The sequence below is a fragment of the Musca domestica genome, unplaced genomic scaffold (genome assembly GCF_030504385.1).
Source record: "Musca domestica strain aabys unplaced genomic scaffold, Musca_domestica.polishedcontigs.V.1.1 121, whole genome shotgun sequence".
Taxonomy (NCBI): domain Eukaryota; kingdom Metazoa; phylum Arthropoda; class Insecta; order Diptera; family Muscidae; genus Musca; species Musca domestica.
The window spans coordinates 275,881-297,500 of NW_026712156.1; the positions used below are offsets into that span (position 1 = coordinate 275,881).

General features: G+C 33.5%; 1 protein-coding gene across 2 annotated transcripts in view; it reads left to right on the forward strand.

Annotated features, from left to right (window-relative positions):
* Positions 1-21,620, forward strand: part of LOC101900124 (discoidin domain-containing receptor 2) — a 140,308-nt gene that overhangs the window by 63,678 nt on the left and 55,010 nt on the right. For both annotated transcript variants that reach the window (XM_059118340.1, XM_059118341.1), the window contains exons 4-5: positions 14,718-14,949; positions 18,177-18,324. In XM_059118340.1, the coding sequence (XP_058974323.1) occupies positions 14,718-14,949; positions 18,177-18,324 (380 nt within the window). The remainder of the gene's footprint in view (positions 1-14,717; positions 14,950-18,176; positions 18,325-21,620) is intronic.

Here is a 21,620-nt window from a genome sequence, read left to right on the forward strand (position 1 = left end):
TCCCTTAAGAGTTGATTTTATGTTACTGATAATTTTGCTGCTTAGCATTCGGTGCGCGGTTCTCTCACTCCTCCTCGTCGGCTTGGCGATTCTTGGTCTAAAATGCCATAAAAATCATTTAAAATGCTAATATCCTTTTAGTTTATGGACCCATTACATTTTGACTTTAATTATTGTTATTGCCAAAGTTAACAATCTTTCTTTCTACTGTTTGTTTGTTCAATGTGGTGTTGATGGCGGGGAGGCGGAGAGGGAGTGAGAAAGCATTTAGAATAGAGTGGTAGCAGAAGAAATGGCATTGGAGCTGTTTTCCTTTTTTTTTGCCTCCACTTCTTTTACATTGTCTCAGAGCCGGGGAGAAATTTCCAATAGCTCGCCGACTCTGTGCGGCTGTGGTGACCGTCCGACCAACCGGACCAACAACTATCTAATCAAAGTTTTCTGCAAGCCGCCTTATATCTTTTCTTTTACCTCCTTTAAAGTAGTTTTGTTTTTTTTTTTTCGAACTTTTTTTCAACAAATGAAAGAATGGAAAATCGAGCCAAGAGTTTCCATTTCTCGCTCAACGGCTTTGGCGCTCCTTGGACCACTTGCTTGTGTTAAAGCTGTTACTGTTCGTATGCAGCGGGTTTTTTTCTTTTTCTTCTGTTTTTAATTTTCATTGACGACTTTTAATGGGCTTTCTGTTCTCTTGAATGGCCATCCATCTGCCATCCACCTTTGGAAAGGGGGGTGGGTGAGGGCATAGAGCAAGAAATTGTTCTCTATTTGTTGATTGTGTGATGAAGTTGATGGGACCCCTTGCTAGGTAGCCAGCCAAGCTATTGCCATCAGGCATCAGCATTTAGCATCGTGGGTAGCTTTAGCCGGCTCCAGCAAAACAAACTGTCATTTAGTTAATCACTTGGCCGGTAGTGAAGATACTTTTGGCCAATTCGTTGGACATGACGATCTGGCCGGCCATCCCCCCTAACTGCAGCCTGTTGCCATGGTTTGCATGGCCCTCCTCTGTTCTTCTTTGCTCTCATCATCTCGATTTCTTAACTATTTGTAGAGGAATTAATTTAAATTGAAGTTGTTGGGTTTTGTTTTGCCATTCTCCCATCTTCCTGGCTCTTGAAAAGTATCTATCTCCATCTCCCTGTTGTGGTTGTTGTTGCTGCTGCTGTTAATACTCCTTTGGCATGGAAATGTCCATTTGTTTTGGGTTTGGAGTGTTCATGGCAACCATTTGAATGGCGTCGATAGGGTATTTATCTTAATTTAATTGAATGTTTATATGGAATCGGGTGAGTTGGTCGGTCGGTCGTTCGGTCGGATGGTTAGGTTGTTTGGTTCGAAACCAACTGAAATAAATGACTCTGGATCACGTTTTTCTGTTAAGTTTATGATGTTTACTCTTGTTTGACATAATCATAGTGATTTAAATTAAACTAAGTGGCTACAGGAGATAGATTTGTTACCATGACTCTTTAAAGTTGTATCCAGAGAGATAGCGAGGAGAAGGAAACTTGAGTGTGGAGCTCGGAGTGGGGGGGGGCTTTCAAATGCCATCACCACCGTCAAACATTTATGCTAATGAATGAATGAGGAGAAAAAAACAAAGGTATAAAAAATACTTATGTTGTCATTAAGCCCATTAGCCACTGATGCGAGGGTGCTGGAGATTTAATTAAAAAAATGAAAACCTGGTAATTTTTCCTTAGAGACTTTCCAGGAAAAATAAGAGGAAAATTGTTTTTCTTTACAAGATAAAATTGTCTGTACAGGTCGACGTCTTCGTATAGCCCCCCATATAACAGTAACTCCCGATAATCAGTATTTTGATGATTTAAGCGACATTATTCATCGGAATTGTTTCAAATTTGGTATTTGTAGTGCCTAATGGGTACTACAGCCTAAGACAGAAAATTGTATGTGCAGGTCCACGTCTTCGTATGGCCTCCATATAACGGTACCTCCCGATATTCGGTATTTTGATGATTTTAGCTACACTATTCACCGGAATTGTTTCAAATTTGGTATTTGTAGTGCGTAATGGGTACTACAGCCTAAGACAGAAAATTGTCTGTGCAGATCCACGTCTTCGTATAGCTCCCATATAACGGTACCTCCCGAAATTTGGTATTTTGATGATTTTAGCGACATTATTCACCGGAATTGTTTTAAATTTGGTATTTGATGTTCGTAATTGATGCTACAGCCTATGACAGAAAATTGTCTGTGCAGGCCCACGTCTTCGTAAAGCCCCCCATATTACGGTACCTCCCGATAATCGATATTTTGATGATTTTAGCTACACTATTCAGCGGAATAGTTTCAAATTTGGTATTTGATGTTCATAATTGATGCTACAGCCTATGACAGAAAATTGTCTGTGCAGGCCCACGTCTTCGTATAGCCCCCCATATTACGGTACCTCCCGATAATCGATATTTTGATGATTTTAGCGACATCACTCACCGGAATTATTTAAAATTCGGTATTTGAAGTGCGTAATGGCTACTACAGCCTAAGACAGAAACTTGTTTGTGCAGGTCCACGTCTTTGTATAGCCTCCATATAACGGTACTTCCCGATATTCGGTATTTTGATGATTTTAGCGGCATTATTCACCGGAATTGTTTCAAATTTGGTATTTGAAGTGCGCAATGGGTACTACAGCCTAAGTCCACGTCTTCGTATAGACCCTAATATAACGGCTAAATTTGGTATTTTTAAGATTTTAACAGAATTTTTAAAGGGATTTTATTTATTTTTTTTAATTGCCAAATTCGTTTCAAATGGTGGAGGGTATTCAAAGTTCGGGCCGGCCGAACTTACAGATTTTTTTTCTTGTTTTTGTTTTATAGAATTTGTATTTTTTATTTTTAATTTGTAAATTCTCTCCAAGTGGTGGAGGGTATTTAAAGGCGAACCTACGGCTTTTTTCTTGTTTTAAATTTGAAAAGTACTTAAGAGTTAATAAAATACGTTTGACAGTTTTGAAAATATTTTGAAATGCAATATTGCAGCATAAAACGCATACCCTCATAGCCTCATATACCTATGAGAAAAATAGAAAACTAAGTTATATTTTAAGTCAATTCAAATCTCAAAAAAAAAAAAAAAAAATACTGCCACATGACTCCACAATAAATTCCATTAAAAAACAATTAACCTCTTTTTTTCAAACTAACTCTTTCAATATTTAAATTGAAAAATTGAGGCAAAACCCCCACACATCATTTATTTGAAAAAAAAAAAAAAATAAATAAATAACGACCCATGGCGCCATTGGGCATTGCTGATCACCCTAACTAAGCCAGTGATTTGGTGTGACATAATTCTTGCCTATTACGGGCACATTGTGATTTACATTTTATTAGCTATTACAGACAAACAAAGAATTCACCATAACGGATGTCTAAGAAAATTTTGGTGACTTTTGTAAAACCAAAATTTTGACAAAAAAAAATTCCTTTTTTTTTTTTGGTTTCAGATATTTCTCTTTGCAAGGTTTCACTGTAACTACCGTTCATTTTATGACAATTTTAAATAGGTCTACTTTATTACACAGGAAATGAGTTGGTCATTTGGTATCGCACACAAACTCCAGCATTTTTTCTAATTTGAAACAACGCAAATATTACAAATCTGATCATTCGACACACACACGCACACTGAGATTTCCATGCTGTAAATATTTAACTAAATTTGGGTGAATTTTCTACAGTTTTTATTTTCAGTTTACTGCCCTGGAAATTTTGTAAACTACGAAAGGGAATTACTTTATGTGGTGCCTATACAAAAAGTCCAAGTCCTCGCAAAATGCGGGTATTTTGCTTATTTACCAACTGCCCATATCATGATGTCGGGGGGTTTATTACCTCCTCTGGTCATCAAATTGAAGACTAACCTTCTTTGTTTTGGGAAATTGTGTAAATAAACTGTGTGTTCTCCATCTCTCCCTCGCCCACCCCTCATTTGATGGCCCGTAATTTACAATGGAATTTTTATTTGCCTTAGACTAGCTGTTGTGCATTTTCCCTCATTATTTCTCTGTTTTTTTTTTTATTCTACAGCTAGTATTTATTCTATTTGATCTAAAATTAATATTAATGAAGGCGTGAACAATGGAAATTACGGAAAAAGTGTAGAATTTAAGGAACTAAGGAAAATATATTCCATGTGAAAATTTCGATTGAAGCAAAGGAAATGATGATGAGATACATTTGATTTATATCATTAATCACAGGCGGGGTGTTGGTGTCTCCTAGGCCAAATACAGCAATTTCTTCTTTGAGGTGGGGGGACGATTGTAAATTATTACCGGGACCGGAAATCTAAAAAATACAAATTTAAGGGATTTCTCTTAGATTTAAACCAAAAAAATTCTTCAATAACTTTTGGCAGAATTATTGGAGAATTTTTCTCTATAAAAGTAGTCCCGAGAATTCGTGTAATAATATCATAAAAATAAGACTGTAGACCTGGCTGGGAAAAATGTGGTAGAGGTGGGATTTAAACTTTCAAAGTACTCATACACGTATCTTCTATTTTTAGCTCCACTTTCATCATCTGCTAGATTTTTCCTGAGTTTTGTTGCACAAAAAAATAATAATTTTCAAATAATCGTCCGTAATATTGCCAAATAAACTATTTACCTAAAATGAAAGGATTTCAAGAAATCTTAATTCCGAAATTAAAAAAAAAAAATTGAGAGAGGGGGAACTGGCCGTAAATAATTTGGCTACATTCCGACGTCAACTTTTAGAGCATCGCCATAAAACTCCTTAAAATATATTTTAAAATGAAATGAACTGCCCCTAGAAAATCTCCCAAAAAGGCCATCGAAGACAAATTCTTAGAAATTTATAAAAATAGTCTTAATGGGTTAATTTATAAAAATTGTCTAAAAGGAAGTCGTGAGGTTGCCTTAAAAAACTTTGTCTAAAAATTATCTAAAACTAAATTCTACATGTTTAATGCTGGACAACCGGGGCCTTTGACAACAATCCTCATTCTTCAATATTTTATCAAAGATCTACAATTATAGCTCTGGTGCCAATTTCGAAAAATGAGAGGTGCAGAATTATATTTAATGCAGGGAGAGAACAAGAACCCCGAATACAAATTGTCAGCTGATTTGTTTGGAAATTGAAAATTTAAAAAAATTGAAAATCTTGAAAAAATTGAAAATTTTGAAAAAATTCAAATTTTGAAAAAATTAAAATTTGGAAAAATTTTAAGTTTTGAAAAAATTAAAATTTTGAAAAATTGAAAATTTTGAAAAAATTGAAAATTTTGATAAAATTGAAAATTTTGAAAAAATTGAAAAAATTGAAAATTTTGAAAAAATTGAAAATTGTGGAAAAATTAAAAATTTTGGAAAAAAATGAAATTAAAAAAAAATTGAAAATGTTGAAAAAATTGAAAATTTTGAAAAAATTAAAAATGTTAAAAAAATTGAAAATTTTGAAAAATTTGAAAAAAAAATTAAAATTTTGAAAAAATTAAAATTTTGAAAAAATTGAAATTTTGAAAAATATTTATAATATAATATAAAGATTTTCCAATTTCCCAATGTTTATCCCTTTGAAAAATCCGACGAATATTTGGAGGTGTTGCAAACGGAATGACAAATTTATGTATATATTTAATAATATGGTGGAGGGTATAAAAACTAAAAAAAAATTGCAAATTTTGAAAAAATTTAAAATCTTGGAAAAATTGAAAAGTTAGAAAAAATTAAAATTTCGAAAAAAAAAATTAAAAATTTTGAAAAAATTGAAAATTTTGAAGAAATTGAAAATTTTGAAAAAATTTAAAATTTTGAAAAAATTGAAAATTTTTAAAATTTTGAATAAATTAAAAATGTCAAAAAATTGAAATTTTTAAAAATATTTATAATGTAATGCAAAGATTTTCCAATTTCCTAATTGTTAGCTCCTTGAAAAATCCGACAAATACTTGGAGGTGTTGCAAACGGAATGACACATTTATGTATAAATTGAATAATATGGTGGAGGGTATAAAAACTAGACACTAGATATTTCTTGAAATCCATCACTGATATATTCCCCCATAAGTACCCCATTCGGTACTTGAGTGAAGCCAAATGACAAATTTTTTATTTTTTTATTTATGTTTTTTTTTTTTTTTTTGGAACTGAACATAATTTTATGGTTCCTCGAAAATTAAGCCCCTCCAAAATTACCCTCATGCCGCACTTGAAACAAAAGCAAAGAACCACGATGCACAATTGCAGCATTTACTTGTGTGTGTGTGTGCTTGTGTTTATCATTAAACATCATAAACACCAAAATTAAGATCATTTTCCCGCGGCCCCTCATATTTTAACCCCCTCCCCCGCTCTTTTCGAAAACACTTCTTCTGATGAAATGATAACCCCGCCGATGATGACGAAACAACCTTTCATCGTACAACACTTGAAGTAGTAACCACAAAGATAAACAATTGATATTCTTTTGGCAAGAGAGGTAAGGAGGATGGGGGAAACACGAGCTAGAAATAGTTAAAAAACACAAGTATCCCCATTTCAACAAAATGCAATTATAATTTTTTTTCGTTCGTTCGTTCGTTTTCTACGAAACTTGCGGTGAAAGAAATTATTACACCAGGTATATTGGAGAGAATAAAAAAAAAGAAAAGAAAAGACGTTGTAATGTTTTTCCATTTCTTACATGGGTCGGTCGGGGTGGTTGTGGCACCAACCAACCCCTTTTCTTGCTGTTGTTATTGCTGTTCATTTCTTCTCAATGGCTGTGGCGGCAGCTCTGGCTTTATTGCTTTGATCTATTTTAAGATCTTTTTATGGGTGTCTCTCTGTCCGTCCGTCTGTCTGCACCATAGTCTGCTGCACAAAGTCTTTTGAAGCGATTCTCAAAACGAAATTATGTTTCTGCATTATTTTCTCCTTTTTCTTCATTTTTTCTGCTTCTATTGCCATTCCTGCATTTGTGCATTTCTTTGCACAAGGCTTCATAGACAAGATTCTTGGTGTTGTTGTTGTATTTTTGTAATAATTTTTTTTTGCTTTCTTTGTAATTACTTAGCACTTGAACGGCATGTTAAGACACTGCTCTGATGATAGTCGGCAAAGCCATTCAAAAAAAAAAAAAAAAAACACTTTGAGACATTTTTCATCGAAGTCTGTTTGAAAATGTAAAGAAAATCTTCGATAATTAGTTTTTTTTTGGAAAATCCATAGAGTTAAGGGAAAAAACTGCTAAGATGTTAAGCAACATTTTGTCTCTCCACTTTAGCCTGTCAAACTTACCCAACATCAGATCATAAACAATTTAGTTCGACATTAAGTGTCGTCAGCAAATACTTGAGATTTAAGTTTTGGGGAAGTTTTTTGTTTAAAGAATATAAAAAATATAAACAAATATTTTGTTTAAATTAAGGAAAAAATCGAAAATATTTCAAGAGGGATTTTTTTTAATAAAAAATAGGGGAAGTAGGTCAATCGAAAACGACCTGGCACAACAAAGCCTTCATATGCCCTCAGCCATATGGCTTTGGAGGGTATTTAACATTTGATACGGCCAAGGCGTGCCTGATCGAAATACCGGTTTTGGATCCTAGGTCTTTTTGGACCGAATCCGTTTAAGGACATTTTAAGTCGATCTAGGGGTGTCTGGCGGGGATTTTTTTACATAATTTTTTTTAGAGTCTTGAAACTCTGCAGGATATATTTTTTTAAAATAATTTTGTAAGGGTCCAGAATTGCTCTTGGATTTTTTAATAATTTTTAAGAGTCCCATGATGTATGATAATTTTCTAAGGGTCCAGAACTGATCTTGAATGTTTTAAATAATTTTTAAGGGTTCTGAAATTATTGTGGATTTTTTAAATAATTTTTTAAGGGCCCCATTATGCTCGTGGATTTTTTAAGGGCCCATGATGCTCCTGGATTTTTTAAATGATTTTTAAGGGTCATATAATGCTCGTGGATTTCCTAAATAATTTTCTTAGAGTCCGGAAAAACTCTTGGATTTTTTAAAATACATTTCTTAGAGTCCGGAAAAGCTCGTGGAGTTTTTAAAATAATTTTCTAAGAGTCCGAAAAAGCTCGTCGATTTTTTAAAATAATTTTCTCAGAGTCCAGAAAAGCTCGTGGATTTTTTCAAATAATTTTCTTAGAGTCCGAAAAAGCCCGTGAATTTTTAAAATAATTTTCTTAGAGTACGGAAAATCTCGTGGATTTTTTAAAATAATTTGCTTAGAGTACGGAAAAACTCATGCATATTTTAAAATAAATTTCTTAGGGTCCGGAAAAGCTCGGGGATTTTTTAAAATAATTTTCTTAAAGTCCGGAAAAGCTCGTGGATTTTTTTTTAAATAATTTTCTTAGTGTCCGGAAAAGCTCGTGGATTTTTTAAAATAATTTTCTTAAAGTCCGGATAAGCTCGTGGATTTTTTAAAATAATTTTCTTAGAGTCCGGAAAAGCTCGCGGATTTTTTTAAATAATTTTCAATGGTCCTGAAATGCTCGTGGATTTCTTAAAAAAGGGTCATATAATGCTCGTGGATTTTTAAATAGCATTTTAAATTTCCTGAAATGCTCTTGAATTTTTTAAAATAAATTTCTTAGAGTCCGGAAAAGCTTGTGGGTTTTTTTAAATAATTTTCTTAGAGTCCGGAAAAGCTTGTGGGTTTTTTAAAATAATTTTCTTAGAGTCCGGAAAAGCTCGTGGATTTCTTAAATAATTTTTAAGGATCCTATAATACTCTTGGATTTTTAAATGATATTTAAAGATCCTGAAATACTCTTGTATTTCTTATATAATTTTTGAATGTCCTGAAAAGCGTGTGGATTTTTTTAAAATAATTTTCCTAGAGTCCGGAAAAGCTCGTGAATTTTTTAAAATAATTTTTTTAGAGACGGAAAATCGTGGATTTTGAAAATATTTTTCTTAGAGTTCGGAAAAGCTCGTAGATTATTTAAATTATTTTCTTAGAGTTTTTCCGGACTCGTTTTAAAATAATTTTCCTAGAGTCCGGAAAAGCTCGTGGATTTTTTAAAGTAATTTTCTTAGAGTCCGGAAAAGCTCTTGGTTTTTTTAAAATAATTTTCTTAGAGTCCGGAAATAAATTGCAAAAGGTCCTGACAAGCTCGTGATAACTTTCGAAGGGAGTATTCGATTTGATCCTCAAAGTTTGCACGTCCCAATATTTCTACTAACACAAGATCTGCTGTAAAGGAACTTCCCCCCCAAGGGGTCAGAATTTGGAATAATTATATCTCTCATAAAATACGAAATAAGCATCCGACTCTCTTCAAATTTCATACATCCCAATATTTCTAATAAGACAAGATCTGGTGTAAAGATCGAATTTATCAGAGAACTCCTTCAGGTACCTTCCCCACAAAGGGGTCAGAATCGGAAATAATTATAATTCTTATAAAATGTTAAATAACGGTCTGATTGTCTTCAAATTTTACACATCCCAATATTTTTATCAACACAATATCTGGTGTGATAATGAAATATATCGGTCCACTCCTTGTGGTGCCTCCTACACAAAGGAGTCAAAATTTCGAATAATTAGAACTCTTATAAAATATGAAATAAAAGTCCGACCGTCTTCAATTTTCCCACATCCCAAAATTTAACAATACAAGATCTGGGGTGAAAATAGAATATTTCGGATCTTTCCTTCTGGTACCTTCCCATAAAATCAGCGATTTTATTCAAATTTGGTATATCTAAATATTTCTCTCCTCAAATTAAGTCCTTAACAGCCATCACATTGCTCCTCGCTTATCATTTTCCCATCGATTGCGATATCATTTCAAGAAAAACCATTAAAATCATTAACCAAAAGAGCAGAGCGCAGCAGCTCCCCACCAGGATTGACCAACCAAAAATAACAACAACAAAAAATTAACATATCAATAAATGCTTAAGGCAGACAGACAAACATCTTAACCACCAAAAAAGCAGCGAACAACAATTGAGCGTTGGTCACAAGGAAAAAAAATCTCATAACTTAAACACCAGAACCAATGAAGAAAACGACGGGACAGAAGATGGCGAACAAAAATATTAATCCTTAATTACCAAGACAACATCCTGCTGAGTTTGTTAAAAAATCAGCAGCAGCAGCGGCAAACAAATTCCCTTCTTCCTTCCTTTCACGCGATGGCAGAAGAGAGATCCATTACCAAGAGCTGAGAAAAAAAAAAGATTTCGAAAAAGACATCATTTCAACTATGGGGGGGGACCAAATGGTAGAAGTTGCCATTAGGAGGGAGCGAAAAGAAAAAAATCAAGCAAAAACAACAACTACAGCCACAAAATCTTAACGAACTTAACAAGTTACCAGAAGCGTTTTCCATAGATGATGGGGGGCTCCTCCACGTCGTCGTTGTAGTCATCGTCTTGGCCGTTGTTGTTGTTGTTCATTTTAGTAACGAATTTCAAAAATGATAACATGACCAAGTATTGACGTTTAATACACCCTGAAAATGTTAAAGCCATAAACGCAATTTCCATTTGCAAGAAATAAAGAAAAACAACAACAATCCCAAGTCGTTATATTGGCCACAAGCTAATACAAATCACCAGGCAGCCACAAGAAGGAACAAATCTTGAAAACGCCACTTAAATGTCCAAATGGTAATGTATGCTTCCAACAACAGCAGCAACAACACAATATCAATATCAAATGGCTAAGACAGCATTTAAAATGAAAAAGAAGAGGACAAAAAAACGAAACACACAACTTAACCAGAAGACCAATAAAGACTCTGAAGACGAAGACGATGGAGAAAACAAAAAATTGAAAATCATTTGGTTAAGACTTTACATACCAGTGGTTTTGTGGGACATCATGGCCAAGATGACGAGGTAGATGATGACAATATTTGGTTGGTCAAGTAGGAGTTGAAAGGAGGGGGGTGGTTGGGAAAGGAAGGGAAGGATTTAAAACTTAGGAAAAAATAGAAATTAAAAATAAAAAATATATTAAAAAAAATAATTGATAATAAAAAATAAAAAACATTGCATACTTTTGGGCTTGCATATAAAGTCGATTTTAGTGTCTCTCGACTTGCAAAGAAAACCCAAGTCGATTAAAATCGATTGCGATTTAAGGTTTTTTAATGTGTTTTGTTGAGAAAATTCGAGAGTCGATAATAAAAATTGGATTATGTGATTATTACCACAAGCCAAAGACGAATTCGACTTTCAGACTTTTCAAAATCCATCGAAACCTTGAAAACCCAAAATTAATTTCGATTTAATATATATTTTATCGGTTTTCCAGCTGAGCAAATTGGAATCACGATTACGAAATGTCGATTTAGTTATTTTTACCACTTCCTAAAGTCGAATTCGACTTTCAGACTTTTCAAAAGCAATAGTCGTTCAATCGAAAGCTTAGAAAACCCGGAGTTGAATAAAATCGATTTCAATTTGAGATTGAGTGTCTCCGAGCTGAGCAAATTCGAATGTCGATTATGTTATTTTTACCACTTGCTAAAGTCGAATTCGACTTTCGGACTTTTCAAATCAAAAGATTTTCAAAGGGAAGAGTACAAAACCAAAGTCGATTTCGATCAGAATGTTTCCGAGCTGAGCAAATTCGAAAGTCGATTATCTTATTTTTACCGCTTCCTAAAGTCGAATTCGACTTTCAGACTTTTGTAAATCAATAGACGTTCAATCAAAAGCTTAGGAGGCCTACGTCGACTAAAATTGATCTCGATTTGAAGCTTTTTAATCAGTTAACCAGCTGAGCAAATTTCAAAGTCTGTTACGAAAAGTTGATTTTGAGAGTATTACTACAAGCTAAAGTCGAATTCGACTTTCAGACCTCTCAACAACAATAGTCGATTAATCGCAAGCCTAGAAAACCAAAATCGACTAAAATCGATTTGAGGCTTTGTCATCAGTTTTCCAGCTGAGCAAATTTAAAAGTCTATTACGAAAAGTTGATTGTTGGAGTATTATTACAAGCTAAAGTCGAATTCGACTTTCAGACATCTTAAAGGCAATATTCGATTAATCGGAAGCCTAGAAAACTAAAATCGACTAAAATCGATTTCGATTTGAGGCTTTTTAATCAGTTTTCCAACTGAGCAAATTTAAAAGTCGATTATGAAAAATAGATTATGTGATTATTACCAAATGCCAAAGTCGAATACGACTTTTCAAGAGCTATAGTCGATTAATAAAAATTCGATTTACGTAACTCTAAGATAATCACTTTTTTGGATTCAATCACTTTTAATACCGAGAAAATGCGAATTTTGCTTACGACTACCATAAATTCTAGCTTTTTTGATTTAACATTAAGAAAAAAAGTCGAAAATCGACTTTTATCTGCTTTGAGAAATTTGGTAAAGCAAATTATCTAGTTTTTTTGCTAAAGGCAAAAGTCGAAAAGTCTGGAAACATACTTTCGCTCCTGACTGCTTACACTAAAACATTCTTTTCATTTTTTAAATGTAAGTTAAAAGTCAAAAATCGACTTTTATCTACCCAAAACTCGACTTTTTTATTGAAAGCTAAAGTCGATTTTTGATCTCGACTTCTTTGGTAAAAATCGACAATTCTAGAGTTGAACTTTCCCTCTCGAATACTTTCCCCAACATTTTCAACTTACAACACCTTCAATTTTGGTTTGGAACAAAAATATCGAAAATCGACTTTTATTCGATCGAAAAGAGTCGATAGACCAAAATATCGATTTTTTGTTTATTGAAGGGAATATTGGAATGATTTACAATTCAAATTTTGATCTCGATTCAATTTCGAACTAGCATCTCCTTTGAATTTCGTTAGGAAATGAAAAATCGAAAAACGACTTTAAGTCGACTTCGGTCAATGGAAACATTTGTCGTTTTTTATTGAAGCAAACTCCGATTTTTGCTTGAAACTACTCAGATACAAATCGACAGCATTTAATGTCGACTTTTCTTCTTGAATACATGTCTAAAAATTTGAACTAGCACCTTCTTCGAATTAAAGCTGAAAATGAAAAAAATCGAAAAACGACTTTAAGTCGAATTCGGTGGAAGCAAAAGTCGATTTTTTTCTTTTAACTACACTTAGGTGTAAATCGATAATTCCAAAGATTGAGTTTTGTGCTCGGCTACATATTCACGACTTCATATCCAAAAATTTGAGCAAACACCTTTTTCGAGTTTGGGTTTTAAATGAAAAGTCGAAAAACGACGAATCGAATTCGGTCAATTAAAAAGTGGATGTCTCTAAGAAACAAAAGTCGATTTTTCCTTTCAACTACTTAGGTGTAAATCAACAGTTTCAAAGGTTGACTTTTATTCTCGACTTCATATCCCAAATTTTAAACACACACCTTTTTCGAACTTAGCTTGGAAATGAAAACTCGAAAAACGACTTTAAGTCGATTTAGGTCAATGGAAAAAGTCGTCGTTTCTGTTGAAGCAAAGGACGAGTTTTGGCTTGGTCTTTTTGATGCTATACGACAATTATCATGGTCGATTTGTTCTCTCGATATATTATATCTAATTATGAACTTGGATTTCAATCAATTTTCAGTTGGGTAATACAAATCGAAAATCGTCTTCCAATCGAAAATTTGACTTCTTTATTGAGGGCAAAGTCCGAAAGTTCGTTTTTTGTTAAAGACTAACTACACCTAACTATGAATTTAAACCTTCTTTAATCTTTCGACATTTAGTCGATTTTGGGCAATCGAAAAGTCGACGTTTTTGTTGAAGTCAAAGTCGAATTTTAATTTGTACTACTTGATGCTATTCGATAATTCTCAAGGCCGACTTTTTCTCTCGACTAATTATCTCTAATTGATGCAATTTTGGGTTGGTTTAAAAAAAATCGAAAATCAACTTTCAATCGAATGTAGAAGGTGTATAGACCGAAAATTCGACTTCTTTGTTAGAGGCAAAATCCGAAAAGACTATTTTTGTCCTCCCCAAAAAATGCCTAACTATGAATTTTCTCTTCCTTCAATTTGGGAGTGGAAAGTAAAAATCGAAAATCGACTTTTAGACTAAAAGTCGATTTGAAAAATCGAATTTTCTAAGAAAATAGTGTTATTTTCTTTTGTCCCTAATTCTAAGTTTGTACCTCCTTCAATTACTCATTGCACGTTCCATTTAAGGCATTTTAACGTTGCAGATTTTTCTTTCTTTTCACATTTTCATGGACTCAAATGACAACAACAAAAAATATCACATTAATTTTATTTGCTGCAGACGATGACGTTTGGTGATATCGTCAACGAAACGAAAAAAAACTTGCAAAGAAATAAAAACGACAAGGTGTTTTTTTGATGTGGTATGGGGTCCGCTGGCTGCAATTGTTATTGGCAACATTTGCAGGCATTCATTCAAGTCACTCAGTTAGCCACCACCGCCAACTACTTCAATTTCAGCTACCAACCAGCCAACCAACCTAGCATTCCCAATCACACACAATGTGGGGCCGACCTGTCATTTAATGTCAATTAATTTATATAGGAATCTGCGATTCTTTATTCGTTTTGCTTTGGCTGCACGGCATTCAGCCAATGATTGGTTGATGTTGTCTCCCCATAGCAAAAAGACAACAAAATCTTGGCAATGTTTTGTTTTTCTTTGTGCCATAACTTTTTCTGCGATGAGTTATCTTCTGAAAGTTTGAATCATCATTTGGATTTTTATAGTTCCTTTAGTTAATCCTAATCTTATACGTTTTCTTATTTTCTTTTCTTTGCAGGCTGAAAACCGACAACAATGGCGGTGCATGGTGTCCCAAACATATGATCTCAAATGCTTTAAAGGAATACCTGCAAGTTGATTTGCTGTCGGTCCATGTTATAACAGCGGTACGCACCCAAGGGCGCTTTGGCAAGGGTCAGGGCCAGGAGTATACGGAGGCCTATGTCCTGGAATACTGGCGACCGGGTTTCACCAGTTGGAAGCGCTGGAAGAATACCCAAGGAAAGGAGGTGAGAAAAAATACCTTTTATCAATAAGTTTCTTACACGCCAAAAAGTATGCAATGAATATTACGATTTTGAGGTTTATTGGATGTCTATGAAACAGCTGTTCGAAAGAGATAATAATTCAAGTCTTTAAAGGTTTCTCTATATTTTTTCCTCCAGCGACACCCAGTATTCTCCAAGCATATCATTGTCAAAATTTCTCTCCCATTTTAACTCTCTCACAAAATATCGAATATTGGGATATGCAAGTCGATTTTCAATCATTCGACTTTTGATATTGAAAAGATTGATAGTCAATCTGGATAAAAAAAAAATAGATAGATAAGACCAGTTCGTGGCAAAGATTTTCGACTTGGGGATCAAACAATTTATAAATTTATCTAAAATCGACATAATTCGACTTTGTCTAGAAATGTCGAAATCGGAAATCGCCTCTTTTGTACGACTTTTAGAAGCCAAATTTGAAAATATATAGTTTTTGGTTATTGAATAACATTTTAGACGATTTTATTGTGAAAAGTCAATACCGAAAATCCATTAAAAGTCTATAGAATACAAATCAAAATATCGAAAATCGACTTTTTTATTCGATCATTCGACTTTTGGTATTGAAAAGATTTATAGTCATTGTGGATAAAAAATAACAAAATGCAATTTGTGGAATTGATTTTCGACATGGAGATCAACTAATTTTGGTCGACCATTCATTTTTATAAAAGGTATGCAGCGATTTACGTCGTTTTAATTTAGATTTTCTATTTTTTTTAAAGCCTCCAATATCGCAACAAGTCGCTCCTATTATCTATTAGCAAATTTATTTAATTTTGGTTATTTATTTAAATTTGGTTAATTTTGGTTATTGAATAAAATTTTAGACTATTTTATTGGGAAAAGTCGAAATCGAAAATCGGTTAAAAGTCTATTGGAAAAAAATCGAAATATCGAAAATCGACTTTTTTATTCGATCATTCGTCGTTTTAGTTTAGTGTTTCAATTATTTTTTAAACAAGCCTCCAATATGCCATCAGATTGCTCCTATCATTTATTAGCAAATCTGTATTATAGGTATAAATTAATCTAAAATCGACAACATTCGACTTTGCTTTGAAAAGTCGAAATCGAAAATCGACTTTTTTTATACGACTTTTAGAAGTCAACTTAGAAAACGCATTTTTCTATTGAATAACATTTTACATGATTTTTATGTTAAAAGTAAAAATCGAAAATCGGTTAAAATCTATTGGAAAAAATCCAAATATCGAAAATCGACTTTTTGTTTGTGGCAAAAGAAAAGAGAAATCTCAAAATCAGTCTTTGATTTTTACTCTATATTTTTAGTAAAAAAAACAGATAATGCCCATAAAAAAACTGAATTCTTTCGTAGGAAGGTTAAAATACACCATAAATGAAAAAATAAAAATCGACTTTTTGCCTATTGTCTTCACTCGAATTTGACTTGAAAAGTCGTAATCGAAAATCGATTTTTAGCTTATGGTACGAAATCCGAGGGAAAATATGAAAAAATTTAGAAATTTACCTTTGTTTGCTATTCCTTATCCTCAATTGGGGCTAATGAAGACTTCAAGAAAGCTCCAGTCGATTAAAATTCATAAAAAATACAAGTCGACTTTGGTTGGAAATGACGAATTTGAAAATCAATTTTTATACCATTTAACGATCGAAAAGCGACTTATTTTCTGAAGACATAAAATAAGCATTTTAAGGTCGAGTTTATGTTTTTGTAAAAAAAAAATGAAAACCGACTTTTAATCGACAGGGAAATTTAGATAGACAAAAAATCAAGCCTTTATTGAAAAAAAAAAATCGAATAGTCTAAACCACGATTTTTGCTCTCGGGAACGAATCCTTTACTTGGAATTCACATCTCCTTCGATGCCTATTAAAATTTGGTTTTGGACAGGGAATTCGGTTTATGCTCTCGGAAAGGAATCCTATACTTGGATTTCACATCTCCTTCGATGCCTATTAAAATTGAGTTTTGCCCACGGCATTCGAATTCTGAGCCTCCTTCATGGCCTTATTGCCCCTTGGACTTTGAGAAACATAAATTATACTCCCGACTTTAGTCGACTTTAATTTGAAATTGTTAAAAAGAAAGAAAGAAAGAATTAAAATCGATTTAATTTTATTTGATTAAATAAAATCAAATTAAAGTCGAATTTTGGTATGAATCCCTAACTGATAGTCGATTTTTTTAGTTCGGCCGTAATTGAGTAAAAATACACACCAACGGTCCACAAAAGAAAATGAAATGAATGCTATTGTCTCTTCGTAAAATGGCTCTTTAAAAAGTCGATTCGATATTTTGTAAACGAAGAATCGAAAATCGATTAAAATCGACAGGCCGAAAAGTCGCCTTTTTTGAGCAGTATGAAGTCAAAAAACCCAAATTTTACTCTAGACTGCGGACTCCAATCATGAACTGTCATCTCCTTCGATTTTGGGTTCGAGAGTTAAAATCAAAAATGAGAAGTCAGAAAACCTAAAAACTGACTTTGCTCTCGACTAAGTATCCTTAACTTTAAACACATATCATCTTCGATTTTTGGGTTCGAGAGTAATAATCGAAAATCGATTTTCTTAGATGAAGGAGTTTTTTTTTTTTTTTTGTAGATATTAAGTCTTCTCATCAAACGTATATATATGGTCAGGTCGAAAAGTCGTCAAAAAACATAAAACACGAATTTTGCTCTCGACTGCGGATTTTTAACCACGAACCCTCCTCATCTCCATTGAATTTGGGCTCGGAAATAAAAATCAAAATTGTTTTTCAAAAAACATAAAACACGAATTTTTCTCTCGACTGCGGATTTTTAAACACGAACCCTCTTCATCTCCATTGAATTTGGGCTCGGGAATAAAAATCAAAGCTGTTTTTTTGTTGGAATGTAGGTTTTTTTTTGTAGATATTAAGTCTTCTCATAAAAATTCATAAACCTAGGCCCCATTTTTTGGGTAATGCCAAGTAAAATTGGGGTTCGTCCAGGAAAATTGATTTTTGAGCCAGCCTGAAAAATGATTGCCACCTTTGACTTTGAAAAACATAAGTCATACCCCCTTTCATTTCCTCCTATCTCTAACCATTTTCTAAGGCAATTTCCCTGACATTTTTACTACAATGCAAAAAATATTGAAAATTTTCGTATTGGAGAAAAAACTAAACCTTTCTCTTTTCTGTTTTTGTTTTTCTTCTTCCTTTTCTTATCCAGATATTACCCGGCAACATTAATACCTATAGCGAAGTGGAAAACTCTTTACAACCGATTATATTCGCATCGAAAATACGCATCTATCCATATGGTCAATATGATCGCACGGTGTGTCTGAGAGCTGAAATTGTGGGTTGTCCATGGGAAGGTGAGTAATAAAAAAAACAAAAAAAAAAAAAAAAAAATAGAAACTCTATGACTCAAAATCTCAACCATTGAAGATGTCCATGGGCAGTCAGCATCAGTATATGCCGCAGACATCTAGGCATTGATGTGGTGGGCCATGCATATATGCTGGCTGGCTCGCTGGCCAAGTGCCTAACTGCTGGCACCAAAAAAAAATATGCATTTGGTGATTTTATAATTTATGGTTTTTCGATAATATATGGACAGTTTTAAATTTAAGATGCTGTCTTCCTCGCCGTCGTCGTCTTCTTCTTCTTTGCGAAATCTAATGTGCGTTTTTTCTTCGTTGCGCCTATGTCATGCTGTCTCTAATGGCCAATGGTGTGGAAAGTTTTAGTGTCTACTGTGAGTTAGCGAGTAGTGGCGATGGTGGCAGAGAATCAGCAGGATATAAATTGATCAATTTGATGATGTTCGTCCAATTCAAATGTTGCAGCATTTTTTTTAGCTCGGATGAAAGTTAGAGGATTTGTGAGTGGAGCTGTAATTGGAAATAAAAATCATAACTCGTGGGGAATGTAGATTCATATTTTATTTTCTGTTTTTAACGAGACATTTTAAAGCCGTAAAATAATATTTCTAGCTGTTTAGATAAGTGACCTGAGAGGTTACAATTCGGAAAAATTGGTATTTATGTAAAACAATTTTTTGCAGGAAATATAAACTTGAAATTGTATATTTATAGAGATTTGACTAAAAATCGTCTCAAGACGATATTTTAAGTTCCTTGTGTCCACATAAGATCCATTACCGATTCTTTCATTACACCAACAATAATTACGGGGAAAATCCAGCAGAATATGGAAGTAGAGCTAAAGACACCCACATCGGCCTTTTTCTTTTAAAAGTTTTCTCTTCCACACTTTTGTAAATTTTCCAATTAAGATTCCTCCGAATCCATGGATTGTAGGTTTACAGTGTCTTCGACATAAAATAATTACGGGAAAATCCAGCAGATCATAAAAGTAGAGCTAAGAAAAAAATACACCTATATCGGCTATTAGAAAGTTAACGTCGCAAAATAACATAAATAGAGGGGCCATGTTCCACTCTCTTCCACACTTTTGGACATTTTCGAACTAAGATTCCTCCGAATCCATGTATTTTAGGTATACTGTGTCTTCGGCAAAAAATAATTACCGGGAAAATCCTGCAGGTCTCAGAGGTAGAGCTAAGAAAATAAAACACCTATATCGGCCTTTAGAAAGTTAACATTGCAAAGTAACCTATAGAGAGGAACCGCGTTCCACCCTCTTTCACACTTTTCAAAATTTTCGAATTAAGATTTCCCCGAACCCATACATTTTAGGTATATAGTGTCTTGGCAATATTGCAAATAAAAATATGAAGAATTTTTTGATTGACAATTTTAACCCTCAAGCGAGCCAACAAGGGGTCTTTTTGGTACTTTTTTGAAATATTGTGGAAAACTCCCTTTAAACGGAATCGTGGTAGGTTAAAATATTACACAAAATTATTTGTCATGCAAAAATCTCCAACAAATCATAATTTTAAAGGGATGATGTCAAAGTTGAAAATTCAAATTTTACTACAAGTCAACAAAGAAAAGAAATCTCTATTTCATTTTATATCAAAAAAAAAAAAAAAATATTTCATACCTTAATTCAAGACACCAAGAGAATTCCAGCTCTACCCCTTCACCCAATACCATATTTAGTACTATTTTGTACTCTTCGTAAAATTTTAGTACACATTCCCGACGGGACATGGGACGCATTTCCCAAACCTCATCCATATCTTAACCACAGTTTTAAATCCATATCAAATTATGAGCTAATAGCAAATATAGTACCATTTACCAACAATTATCTAAATATCAAATTTTGGAATTTTATCTCCACCCCTTTAACCAAGACCACATTTAGTACCATTTAGTACTTTTCATACAATTATGGTACACATTTTCAAAACCATCCTCAAAATCTAATTTGAGGATACTAGCCCTATTCCGTCACCCACTACGAAATTTAGAACCATTTAGTACATATCGTAAAATTTTAGTACACATTCCCGAAACAATTTCTATATCTCAATATTAAATCGCACAATTTAGGATTCCAGCTCTATCCCTTCAACCAAGACCAAATTTCGTACCATTTAGTACTTTTCGTACAATTATGGTACACATTTTGAAAACCACTTCCATACCTTAATTCCAGATACCAACAAAGACCTCAAAATATAATTTGAGGATTCTAGCCCTATCCCGTCACCCAATACCAAATTTAGTACCATTTAAGACCTTTCGTAAATGTATAGTACATATTCCCGAAACAACCTCCACATCTCAATATTGACATCAACGGAGACCTCAATATCAAATTTTAGGATTCCAGTCCATAACTCCACCCAATACCAAATTGAGTACCATTTAGTAGATTTCGTACAATTATAGTATATATTCCCGAAACAACCTCATATCTCAATTTTAGTCATCAACAAAGACCTCAATATAAAATTTTAGGATTCCAGCTCTATCACTTCACCCAATACGAAAGTACTTTTCTTACAATTATGGTACACATTTTCAAAATCACCTCTATACCTCAATTCCAGATACAAACAAAGACCTCAAATTCTAATTTGAGGATTCTAGACCATTTAGTACTTTTCGTACAATTATGGTACATATTCCCGAAACATCCTCCATATTTCTATATTAAACACCAACAGAGACCTCAAGAGCACAATTTAGGATTCCAGCTCCATAACTTCACCCAATACCAAATTTAGTACCATTTAGTACATTTCGTACCATTATGGTACACATTCATGAAACAACTTCCATAACTCAATTTTAAAAACCAACAGAGACCTCAATATCAAATTTTAGGATTCCAGCTCTATCGCTTCACCCAATACGAAATTTAGTACCATTTAGCACTTTTCATAAACTTATAGTACACAATCTCCAAAACAAACTTCCATATCTTAATATTAAACACCAACAGAGACCTCATTAGCTCAATTTAGGATTACAGCTCTATCATATCACCCAATACGAAATTTGGTACCATTCAGTACTTTTCGTACTAACATGGGACGCATTTCCAAAATCATCTCCATACCTCAATTCCTAATACCAACAGAGACCACAATAGCAAAATTTAGGATTCTAGCTCTATCCCTTCACCCAATACCAAATTTAGTACCATTTAGTACTTTTCGTAAACTTATGGTACACATTCCCGAAACTACCAAATCTCAAACACAGATACCATTAGTAATTCAAATATC